Source organism: Suricata suricatta, chromosome 8 (genome assembly GCF_006229205.1).
Source record: "Suricata suricatta isolate VVHF042 chromosome 8, meerkat_22Aug2017_6uvM2_HiC, whole genome shotgun sequence".
Lineage (NCBI taxonomy): Eukaryota > Metazoa > Chordata > Mammalia > Carnivora > Herpestidae > Suricata > Suricata suricatta.
Window position 1 is genome coordinate 43,749,532 of NC_043707.1, and position 12,283 is coordinate 43,761,814.

The 12,283-nt window shown below is 38.9% G+C and overlaps 1 protein-coding gene across 1 annotated transcript in view; it reads left to right on the plus strand.

The window, feature by feature from the left end:
* TBX15 (T-box transcription factor 15) overlaps window positions 1-12,283 on the plus strand; it is a 101,236-nt gene that overhangs the window by 51,257 nt on the left and 37,696 nt on the right. Inside the window, exons 2-4 of the mRNA XM_029948473.1 lie at window positions 4,730-4,943; window positions 9,423-9,524; window positions 11,268-11,439. Of these exons, the coding sequence (XP_029804333.1) occupies window positions 4,730-4,943; window positions 9,423-9,524; window positions 11,268-11,439 (488 nt within the window). The remainder of the gene's footprint in view (window positions 1-4,729; window positions 4,944-9,422; window positions 9,525-11,267; window positions 11,440-12,283) is intronic.

A 12,283-nucleotide genomic window follows, 5' to 3' on the forward strand; every position in this document is an offset into this window, starting at 1 on the left:
CCCCTAGCTCCTAATAGTAAAGATAAGGTAACTGAGTCTCCATGAAATGAAGTGACTTTCCAAGACCCCGCTCATGGTGAGTAGTGGAGCCCCAGGAATAAATGTGCTCTGTTCACTGTAGTCATGAATTGTTCCTCAAAATTATTAGTTAAGTGGAGATGAAAATCACCTGAAAGACTGTGAAATATGTTTTAATGATGTCTGGTTTTGATATTAAGTCAAAATACACATGATTTAGGCATTTTCTATACATGTCAACCAACTCAACTTAAAATGGTTGAGTTGCTGTTGTCAGACCTGGTGGTCTTTAAGCTGCACTACTAATCTGCCCATTATTCATTAGACTTAAAAGGGACTTTATAGCACCTCTAATTAAATGTGCATGTGCTGTGCTAAAACGATTAAGGAAGATGAGGGCCAGAATAGTCATGTGACTTGCCAGGATCAAATATATTAAGCCATTTTGTTTGTAAGGATGGTTACAATAGTTGCGGGTTGCTACAGGTTTGCTAGGTGTTTTGGCCAGGGTTGAAGCTAGTATCTTGGGAGAGACCTGATCATTGGATCTGGAGGCAGAAGACCTACTTTCTAGGCTATGTTCTTTTTAATTTTTTTAGTCTCAATTCCCCATTTAGATAATGGCATAAAAATATGCCATTTTTATCTCATCAAATGGAAGGATATATTAAGTAATGTATAAAATGTAAATTAAGAAACTATTTTATTATTGCCATTATTTTGCATGAATTGAGAATTAAATTTGCCATAAGCTTTCTTCTTTCCTTCTCCGAAAGCTTTTATTTTTATTTATTTATTTTTTTAATTTAAATTTTAGTTAATATACAGTGCGATATTGGTTTCAGGAGTAGAATTCAGTGATTCAACAAATGCCCTTTTTAGTACCTATCACCGACCTTGCCCATCTCCCACCTACCTTTCTCTGTCAACCCACAGTTCATTTTCTATCAAGAGCCTCTTGTGATTTGTTTCCCTAAACTCAACTTTCTGTGGGAACTTAGTGTCACAATGTCCATTTTATCAACACAAAATATGTCAGAGAGAGAAAGCGACGCCATGATCCAATTGTTAGAATCTCTTTTTTTAGGGATTTTTTTGATATTAATAGATACGTTAGTTTGACCATATGAATTAGGTGATGTTCTCCAGTGACTTGTAATTGGCTCCATGCAAATTCCCAAAGACTGTTTTTTAACTTCCTTAGTTAGGTATAACATTATCATTTATGTTTCTGATTGGTTGAAATGTCCCTTGTTAAAATACTATCCACAGCAAACATTTGACTGTCAAGAAGTCTTTCTAGGTCATTCAGATGCATTTCCTAATGGTTATTTTTTGAAGGCAGAAAGTCACAAATTGCTGAGAATTAAAAAACAACAACAACTTGGAAACACAGAGGTGTTTTCTGATAATCATGAGACTATTTGTATTTTTATGGATGACCCTATTTGATTGAAATAATCTGTTCTGTATTTCTTATAATCATGATTTAATTAACTTGATTTTAGTTACATTCTGATTAATAGCTAAAATAACTGATGTGGTTAGCCTAAATATTTTATATAGCTGTGATTTAGAAATGTATTTTACAAAGGATCAAATTTTATTTTTATGTAAGGCATTGCTCTTGAATCTGAGATTCCTATTTTAAGAGTATTATAGAGTAGGTTACTTTATGTTATTGAAAATGTGGCTGGTTCCTGTATTCTGTGTATAAAAGTCACTTTGACTCTGTTTTGTGAGGGAGTGAGAATTCAGGAGCACAGAATATTTCCAGGAAACAAATTCTCTTCATGGACAAATACTGCCTATACCTCCACATCTTGTCCATTTCTTTTCTAGTAAGCATGAGTACCCCAAGGCTGTTCTTGCCCTCTCAGATCCCTCTCTTTTCTGGATTCCTATGAGACATGCAAGGCAGTATGTAATGGTATGGAGAACTGCCTGGTAGTATTTGTCTTGGTCTCTGTGTGAATGTGCTTAGTTTCCACTTGTACTGTAAATACAAGGAGGAGCCCTGTTCCATACTTTGGTATTTTCCAGAATCTAGCACAGTACTGGGCACATAGTAAGCACCCAATAAACACATAATTAATCACCGCTAACTGGCAAACTTCTCAAGGTCTGAGGTTCTGTTTCAAATTATCTACATGGTACCTCATATAGGGCCACATGCTGATAGGTGGTTATTGATTGATTTGATTGAAACTATAAACAGAAAACCCACTGAATTTTTAAACTTCTGTGATAATCTGAGCCCCTAATTTTTTTCCTCACTTGTCTTGCTCAACACGTTTTTATTTTATGCTTCTAATTGAGGTAGCTTGAGTTATCACTGAAAGTTACATTAGAAGGGATTCTGACATTTTTCAGGTCATTAGAGGTGGAAGAGATTATAAAAATTTTCAGCTCAATCTTTATAAATACATTATAAGGAAATAGGTCCATTGTAGTTAAGTGACTTGCCCAAGGTGACTCATTAGTCCATTTAATGTTACACTTTGAGCTTCCATTTTATTCCAGATGACTCAGGGAGATAAGAGCAGAGTCTCTAGCTTCCTAATTCTCCAGCCATAGCCTTCATTCCAATCCCAAACTCCAATGAGGTCACCATTAAGAAGTTATCATTTAGTGCAATGGTATCTTTCCTCCCCTCTCTCTTCCTAAACACTCATTAGAGAAATTGTATGTCCAAAATTCCAATATTTTCATAATTGGAGCACATTGTGGTAAGGGGATTTCATACCACTTTGTTCCCAAGGGTAGAACAAGACTATTTTTTAAAATTCTTGCTTTGAGAAGTTTTTTAAAAGTTCACAATACTTGTGATAAGTGAGGGGCTCTTGGCGTATCACAGAAAAAATGGGATTTGGGAATCTGTGACTTGGGATCCAGTTGTGTGAGATGATATGATGGCTCTACAGCTGAAAGGCATATAGAATCAGGTAGGACAGAGATTTGTCACTCAGCAGCAGCTCTTGTCTTAGATAAAGCTCCACTTTTCTATGCTTGAAAAAGACCAAAATTAGTTCCTGTTTACCTCCAAGTATAACATTATGTGCTTAGACATGTAAAACCTAGATATAAAACTTTTTATTTTGTTTTTTTGTGAAGGTGGTGACTTTACTAGTGATCAGGGATAAGCTAGGTTTGGGGCAGACTTTCTGGTAACCAGAGCTCGGTTCAGTTCTGCAGCACCCTGAATATCTTCAGAAGTGAAGGGTGATGACCTGAGGAGGACGGAGAGAAATGGCACTTTGCTACCTGTGGGCGCCAGCGGCATTGTGGGAGATTCTTGCCAGCAATGCTGCTTGAGTTTGAGAGAGGAGCACGTCAGGGCTAGAAGGAAAGAAAAGGCAGGGTCTCATGGGATGGGTTTCCACAGGCCTAGAAACCTGCTGCAGGTAAGTAAGGATGCTGCAAGATGGTCTTTCTGTCCTGTCTTTCTTCATCCTGCTCATGTCACGTACTGATGCCCAGGAGGTCTTGACCTTTGACATCAATGAACAGTCAACTGTCAGCCTAAGACACTGCTGTTTCCAACCTCTATTCATGTATGTATTTATTCACAGGGGAAGCGGTCAGAATCCTAGATGTTAAGGGTGGGTTGGAGAAGTAGGTTCCCAGGATTAGCTTGCAGTATTTGACCTAAGAAGATTGTACCAGCTAATCTAAGTTTGGAAAGTCTTAGGAGATAACATTCTTGGCATTGGGCCTTTAAAGCTTTAAAAATTACAGTCAGCTCCCTGGGAAATCTTATTCCAGCTTTCTCCATCACTCTTCATGCCCCCCCACCCCCACCCCCAACCCCTTATGAGTACAGAAGACACAGGAAGAAAGGACCATCTGGCACAGCCTGCCAGCTTCTTATTTGGTTGCTCTCAGTCCCGCCTTCCTGTTTGGATCACCCCTCCCCTCTGCTCATACTTCAGAAACCAATCAAGGTGTCTCCTGAACTCATTTGTTCCCTTTGTTTCAACCGCCTTCTTGGGTAACTTTTTCCATATGTGTATATCCTTGCCTTACAGCAGACTTTTTTTTTTTTTTTTTCATTTTTCATCCAAAATGGCCTGATTGGACTCTTAGGAAAAGCCATTTACTCAGATATATCACACAGTGCTTCTAAAGGTCCCAAATAATTTTTCATGACTTTTGATGACTAGGATATGTAAATAAGAGGGAAAATGGCTGTGTTTAAAAATAACTGACTGATGGGCAGTGATGCTGAGAGGTATGAAATTAAAGAACGTGTTACTATTGGAATTTCAACCGCCCCCCATCTCACCGCAAGTGAAATTGTCTAGATTTGGAGCTGTGTGGTCTGTAATTATTATTATTTTTTAAAATTTGGCATTTATTTATGATATTGTCCCAGTTTGGCTTCATTCCGTTCACCATGCTGACATTGGTACTCTTTATATTGCCTGTTGTGGACTAGTTTTCTTCAGCTGTTGCTAAAACTTACTAAAATGCCAGATGTCATGTTGGAAACACGAAACCTAAAAGATGGTCGTAAATCACAAAAACAAACCGTAAAAAAATAAAATAAAATATGCTGAGTGCTGTGCTCTGCAGCTTCCCAGCTTTCAGTCTCCTTTTGTTCACACCCCTCCTTACTCCGTGCCCCCCACCCACCCTCCCATCTTTTAGGGTGATGGGCCGGGGGCAGCTCTGCAGTTTCTCACCCAAGGCTTGATTGTTTATTTTGCAGATTCCGAGCAAAGCACTGGTTCGGACTCTGAGGTGCTCACTGAGCGGACTTCCTGCTCCTTTGACACCCACGCTGACCTGGGCCCTGGGGCTGCAGGCCCTGTGCCTGCTGCCATGTCTTCCATGGAAGAGATTCAGGTGGAGCTACAATGTGCTGACCTATGGAAGAGGTTCCATGACATTGGAACCGAGATGATCATCACCAAAGCAGGCAGGTAAGGACAAGGTCCTTTGAATGACCAGCTTCCAGGAATGAAGAAAAAGCAGTAGGAGTTGTTACATTTTTCTTTCCTCTTATCTGTGGAGGGAGAACTGGTGAAGCCAAAGCAGCTTGTACTCCCCTTTCTGCATATGGACATCTTGGTAAAATGATCTTGTGTTTACTGTGATTTTGCTATTTTCCTCCAAGGGCCATTCCACCCTCTGAATCACCTCTATGCTCCCAAACATTTTCTGCTTCCAAATGTATTTCAGCTCCTCCCAGAGATCCATTGTACATAAGGGCCAAAGCAAGTATTGACTTCACCATTCAATGCTTTCAATAGAAAGAGTTTGCTCCGCAAACAACAGCTTGCATCTTCCAAGGCATTTAAAGCAGCCAGATGTTTTCGTAAGAATTTTGTTTTTGGTAAGAACTGGGCTTGGTACATGTCTGAGCCTTGCTTATGATCCATATGTTTTATTGCTGGCTTGAAATTCTCACAAAGCTTGAATGGTGATGTAGTGGAAACGTTCGCAAGGTTTTTAAAATCCAGTTTCTCTTAAAATAAAGACTGTTTATTAAGCGATTTCTTCATTGGCATCTTTCAGTTTTCCATAGTGAGGTATCTGCTTTGTGCTGGATACTCAACATATGTTATTTAGATACATTATCATCCCATACATAGATGAGGATGAAAAGGCTTAAAGAAGATAATCACTTGACTAAGGTTTCATGGGAGTAACGGGCAGCTCCAGAATTCCACACAGATCTGTCTGGTTCTGAAACAATGGTGTTAACTATAAATCTGCACTGTCAAGAAATGGTTGTAATTTTTGCCCCTTGGATTAAACTGAAAATGATTTAAATAAAAATAAATTTAGACTAAGTTTTTGAGTAAATAGGAATAGTTAATTAAAATTAAAACAATTCTGTTGCTTTCATATTGTCAGCCAGTCTACATAGTCTCATGTCCTGGGGACCAAAAAGAGCCACCTGATTGATCATAAGCTGTCTCATGAACGTCAACATTTAAAGTAAAAGAATATTTGAATGCATATAGAGAAACCTTCCAGTGCAAGAAGACATCATAAAAGCATGAGGTCAAACTGAACCTGATGTCTTGTTCATTTTATTTCTCCTTTAGAATCTTCTTCCTTCTCTAAGTTTTAGTAGTGAATAAAACCTTTAAAAAGCACTTTAGAAGAAGTATCTTTGAAGGGAAATTATTTTCAATACCATCTCTTTTTTGTTTCTTGGCTTTCTGTCTACTTCTGTTTTATATTTTGAGATGTTATGGCTAAGGAGGAAACAGAAACTCAAGGAAAAAGTTTTTATTCTTCCTTTTAAAAAATGTTTATTTATTTTGAAAGGAAGACAGAGAGACGGGGGGGGGGGATATCTCAAGCAGGCTCTGTACTGATTCGGAGCTCAAACTCACAAACTGAGATCATGACCTGAGCCGAAATCAAGACTCAGACCCCTAACCGACTAAACCACCCAGGTGCCCCTTTATTCTTCTTAGTTTTGGGCAAGGGGGATGGTTTGGAGAGAGGGGAATATATTACATTTTTTGTTTGTTTATAAGATTTTCCAGTTTTTATTTGAGATTTTCACTTACTACTGTTGAATCTGTGTCTTCCAATCATTTTTGTCTCTGATATCATTCCCTTGTTCCCTGCACTTCAGTGAATTCAGTTTACTCCAACACCTTTTCACAGCTCTCCTGTGACTTCACCTCATGATTCGTTCTGCAGTGTTTTCTTTTCCTCACCATCTCTACCTTCACAAATTCACCTGATACCTGGATATGTCCAGATATTCCTGGTATATACATATACAGTTTGTTCTTTAGTCATATCCCGTTGTTTAGGTTTAGAAAAGTTATTCATTGCTTCTGAATTGGGTGGCCTCAGCCTTTGCTATTGCTACATGTAAGTCCACCTCAAGTAATTCTGGAACAATTCAGAAACATACAAATAAAGCTTTCTCTTTGTGAATTTTCTTCACCTTCTCCCCCTTCCTCAAGTCAGTTTCTTCCTTTTCACTACATTTTCCTTCCTTTGTAGTGTCTTTCTCAGTTTTAATTCCAACTTCCATTTTCTTAGTTATCTTAGTTTTGTATGACTCTTTTCTCTTTTTTGTTTGCTCAGAAGATCTTAGTCACCATCTACTTCTTCTAACATCTCAGACTGTAATCTTGTTATTCAGAACTACTGCTGAGCCTGCAATCTTTGTAATCTGTATAATCAGCACCATGGACAGAGGTTCTTGTAGGGATTAATGGGTTTGGAAGACACAAGAATTGGCCTAAATTTAGCCATAAAATTAAAACCAAACACATCTCATTTTCTGAATATGAAACACTAATTTTTCCCCAAGGGTGTTATGACTTCACTTGATATTCTGTGCTGAAATACTGTCAAAAGAAAAAGCAACTTTTGGTAAGTTTTTAGGAAGGGAATTCACATGTCAGAATTTTAAAGCAAGAGGGCACCTTAGAGATTATATAGTCCTCTTTCTTTGTTTTATAGGTGGTAAGGTTAAATAACTTCTCCAAATTCCATTCCATTCCATTCCATAACTTCTACATTTTAGAACTTGAATATTTATTGGTAAGGGACTGGTAGCTTCTCCACTCAAGGTCATATGAGTGTTTCAGACAAAACAGGTATTGAATTTAAAGCCATATAACCCTTTTTCTTGAAGTCATGAAGAAAAGACACTCATCTCTTGCAATGTAAGCCTCTAAAGATGGCTCAGAGGAACCACACTTTCTTATTTCAGGTAACAAGTGAGAGGACTTTCTTTCCATCCCTGGCAAGGGGAAGGTACTCTCCAACCGTTTATAAACACAAGGCAGTCATAAGCCATTATTATTAAGAAGGGAATTAATGGTTTAAATTTAAATGTAGAGATCAAGGTTCCCAAATTTTGGGAAAGAATTAATGTGTATCAAAGGGCCTAACCTATAGTGAATCCTAGATTTAGTTATGAGAAATTCACCATTGAATTTTATTAGCTCACTGTAAGACTAAGATATAAAGCTTTCTAATTAAACTTGTGAGCTAGAGGGAGAAAATCTAGGATGATATACCAATAGAAGCTTCTGAAAAGTTATAAAGTAGGAAGAAGGAATGGCTATACATTAATCTTTGCAAATATTTACAGATTAGCCATAATTCCTCTTAAAGGTCTATGGTCCCTCTCGTCCCCAAATATGATTATGATGTCACTGACCTACTACTGGAGAACATTTGCTTTTTGAGTTGCTTCTGGCAAGCAATGCAGTGTGTGATTAGCACAGAAAGCCCCTCATGTAAACAACTAGGGCACATATGCAAGATGGCTGTCTGGGGTCAGGGTATGGTCTATGGCCGTGAAATGGAGCAAAGCCAATTAGGCTGTATGTGGATCAAGACTGTGACCTTGACCTCATTAGCACCATGCTCTGCCCAGCTAAACTAACAGGCCCCAGATGGTTAAGCTTAGTGCAGCATTTTGTATACAAGTACCCTAGAGCACATTCAAGCAATACAAAGTTTTGAACTGTGCACTTTTTATGTCTGACTCCTAAATGAATGACATACAAAAGAGCTTGATGTTTTTCTTCTTTCTTATGGTTAAAGAAGAATGGAGAATTTTATTCTAGACCCCTTGAAACTCAATACTCTTCTGGGTTGCTCCCTCTCCTCCTCTTCAATTATGAGAGTAGTTGTAAAGTGCCATATCCTGACCTTGCTTGCTTTGGCAAGTTTAACAAGCCATTGTGGTAGAAACAAGGTACTGCCCAGAGGCCACTAGAATGCATTTGGTGTTTGCTCCCTATTCCACAGGGTCCTCACTCTGACACACATGTTGACAGCCTGAGAACTTGCAGAAATTTTTCTACAGTTTTATGCCTTAAAAAAAACCCAACTGTGTTGGCCCTTTGTTTGGGGATTGGTAACCTCTTCCTTTTTGTTTCTTTTCTTGAAATATTACTTTTAACTAGACTCAATCAATCAAAAAATATTTGATGATCACCTATAATCAACTGTGATACTGTGATACAATCAACTGTGATTAGCTACTTGACTAATAAGAGCCTAAGTTATTCAAGTACATTAAGTGTAAGAGTATTTTTTCAAGGATGTTATAGTCTAATAAGAAATGTATGTGTTGATGCACACACATTATCTGTCTGTCTATCTACCTGTCTAATCACATTAAAGATGAACTGATGTATAAATCAAGGTAGGTATGAGCATTTGGAGTGTATGAATCACCAAATAGGTCAATTTAAGTTAAGAAGACATGCTATTACAGCAATGAATCCCCAACGTATTTTATAGCAATAATTTCAAAATGTAAAAAAGCAGCCAACTTTGAGGATTAGAAAAATTGGGCTTTGGTGTGCTTAGAGTTCTTAATAAGAATTAGAGATGGTCTAAGATTTTACTCCTGCTACCTCACCCCTCTGATTGTTGAGCTTACTGCCTGTTCCCCTTCATAGGAGAATGTTTCCTGCCATGAGAGTAAAAATCACTGGCCTGGACCCACACCAGCAGTACTACATAGCAATGGACATTGTGCCTGTGGACAATAAAAGATACAGGTAATGATGACTCTGGGGTTTACCATCACCAGCATTCCAAGACAGTTCTTTAAACCCACTAGATGAAGCATTTTAACAGTGCACTATACTATGCACTAAACAGAGAACAAGGAAGGAGGATATGCTGATAACCTATAGCAGAGCACCAGGCAGGAAGTAGTCACTAGTGGTTAGAAATCAGGACTTAGTGTAAGGGTTTAGTCTGGAATCCTCCATTGTTTCTAGAAAGAGTGAGATTGTATAGTGTCTGCAAGGGTTGCAAAAATCAAATGTGCATTAGGTCCAAAATTAATTCAGTTAACATTGAAAGTGATTAACATGTTGAATGATTTGGTTTATGAAATGCTGAATGAGTTGAGATGATTTATTTTGGAGAGGGGGAGGAGAAGTGGACAAGTGTAGTATATTCAGTCATATGCTGATGGATTGCCCTGTGGATGAGGGAGGGCAAGAAGAGGAGAATTGGGTAAGATTTCAAGAATAACATTAGGTAGGGCAAATTATTGTTTATCAGTATGGGTTGTGAGTGAGTTTGTTAAATAACTTTCCTTCAAAGCTATTAAAGGCCAGTATAATGTCTGTGTCTTTTGGATGGTTTACGTGTAGTTCTTATTTATTTATTTATTTTTACATAGTTCTCATTTAAAACAAGTTGTGGCATAATCAGTCTCTTGAGATTTCAGTCAAATCAGTGAATCAGGAGTCATTTTCAAAATATTTGAGTACTTGGCCCTAAACCCCATGAATTAAGAGGTGAGAGATCAATGAATGAGGAAGACCAGGACTAGTATGGTAGAGGGAGAGATCTGGCCAAGAGAGAAGTGATCTAGATGCAGGACTTAGGACAGGAGATGCTTCTGATCTGTCTTAGAGGATCTCGGGAGTTGTGATTTGGACTGACTGCCTCTGTTTGCTAGGGTCCAGGTCCCACATAGGAAAGTCAGGGAAGTGCCAAATCCATGGAGAACTCTCTTCAGAACTATAGGGCAATTGGCAAAGTTTGGAAAACTGACCTCCTTTGCTACTACCAACAACATCTTTTACTTTCAGTGGCTTTGTGGAAAATAATGTGGATGATGATTGGATTCAAAACTGGGTTCATCCAAGCAACACTACAACACTAACTGCGAAGACTTGGTAGTGTTTCTGGGAATGGTTGCACTAAGTCGAAGACCCTCTATTTTCATAGAAATGCCTCAAAATTCTGATTCTCAGCAAGGAAAGGGTTAACAAGAGAGAGAGGCTTGGAGGGTCTCTGCACATAACTGTGTTTTATAGGACAATATGGAAGATGTTTTTAATAAGGAACCAAATCCTGAACAAGTGGCCAACGGATTATATGGTTTGCATTTGAAAGGTGAAAGGTTGCAGTAAAATACCTTTTTCATAGCAAGACACGTGGGTTCAGGATGCCTGTGCGCACGCAGGGGTGCAAGGCAAGGAGAGGGAGAAGAAAGAAAAAGTACTGTGAGAGTGTTTTCCTTGTGAGGGCTGCAGCTTTGATCATTAACCACAACACTTTGCTGCCCTCCCCCAACCCACCTCATTCTCCATTTTCATCTCTATCTGATTGTCCCTGGTTATCTGCCCTTCTCTTTTTCTCCCTTGTATTCTCTGTTCAATCCCTGCTGTTTTCCATCTTGTCATCTCTCTGTCGCTCCCCTCTCCTGTCTCCACTGGCTCATGGGCCTCTCTTCCCTCTGTATCTGTCTCTGATTTCTCCTCTCTCCTTCTCTGCCTCAGATACGTGTACCACAGCTCCAAGTGGATGGTGGCTGGCAATGCGGACTCCCCTGTGCCCCCAAGAGTGTATATACACCCTGATTCTCTAGCTTCTGGAGACACTTGGATGAGACAGGTGGTCAGTTTCGACAAACTCAAGCTGACCAACAATGAATTGGATGATCAAGGACATGTGAGTCAAAGAATCCCATCCATCTCCCTCTTCCTCCCTTTTGGCTCTAGAGCTGACTAGCCCCAAGGTTTTCCAAACATGTAAAATAAGAATCCCTATGCCACTTTGAGTCATTTTAAGTAAGTCATCATAAAGGTTCTTTTTTCCTCCTGTGAAATTTCATTTATTACAAATCTGACATTTAGCCAACATTGGCCATGCATCAGGTTGTGTTCACCAGACACAGTTCTCGTGCTCCAGGGACCCACAGTCTAGTCAGGGGAGAGTTTAGAGATAGAAACACAGGACATGGGAAAGAAGTCACAGCATTCAGTGGAATACCTCACAGGGCAATAAACTCAGAGAAGCAATTAATGTGACAATTTGGGCTGATTTGTCAAGATATTTATGCATTTTTAAAGAAGAATAAGTCTTAAGACTTTCCAGGTATAATTAGAGCACTTGATGTTATTAATTTATGTTTAGAACTTTCACTGGATGCCAGCATCCATACCGGGTGCCACAGGAAGATTGAAGAAGGAAAACCATGGCTCCTGTCTTTACGGAAATGACGATATTCTGAGGCATACCATTCACTCTCACGGGACATAAGGAATGTCCATAAATTTAGTAACAAAGTACAAATAATAGCTTCTAGCATTTAAAGAACCAGCAATAGCATTGCTAGGGATTTACCCAAGAGATAGAGAAATGCTGATGCATAGGAGCACATGTACCCCAATGTTCATAGCAGCAATGTCAACAATAGCCAAAACATGGAAAAAGCCTAAATGTCCATCACCTGATGAGTGGATCAAGAAGATGTGGTATATATTCACGATGGAATACTACATGGCAATGAGAG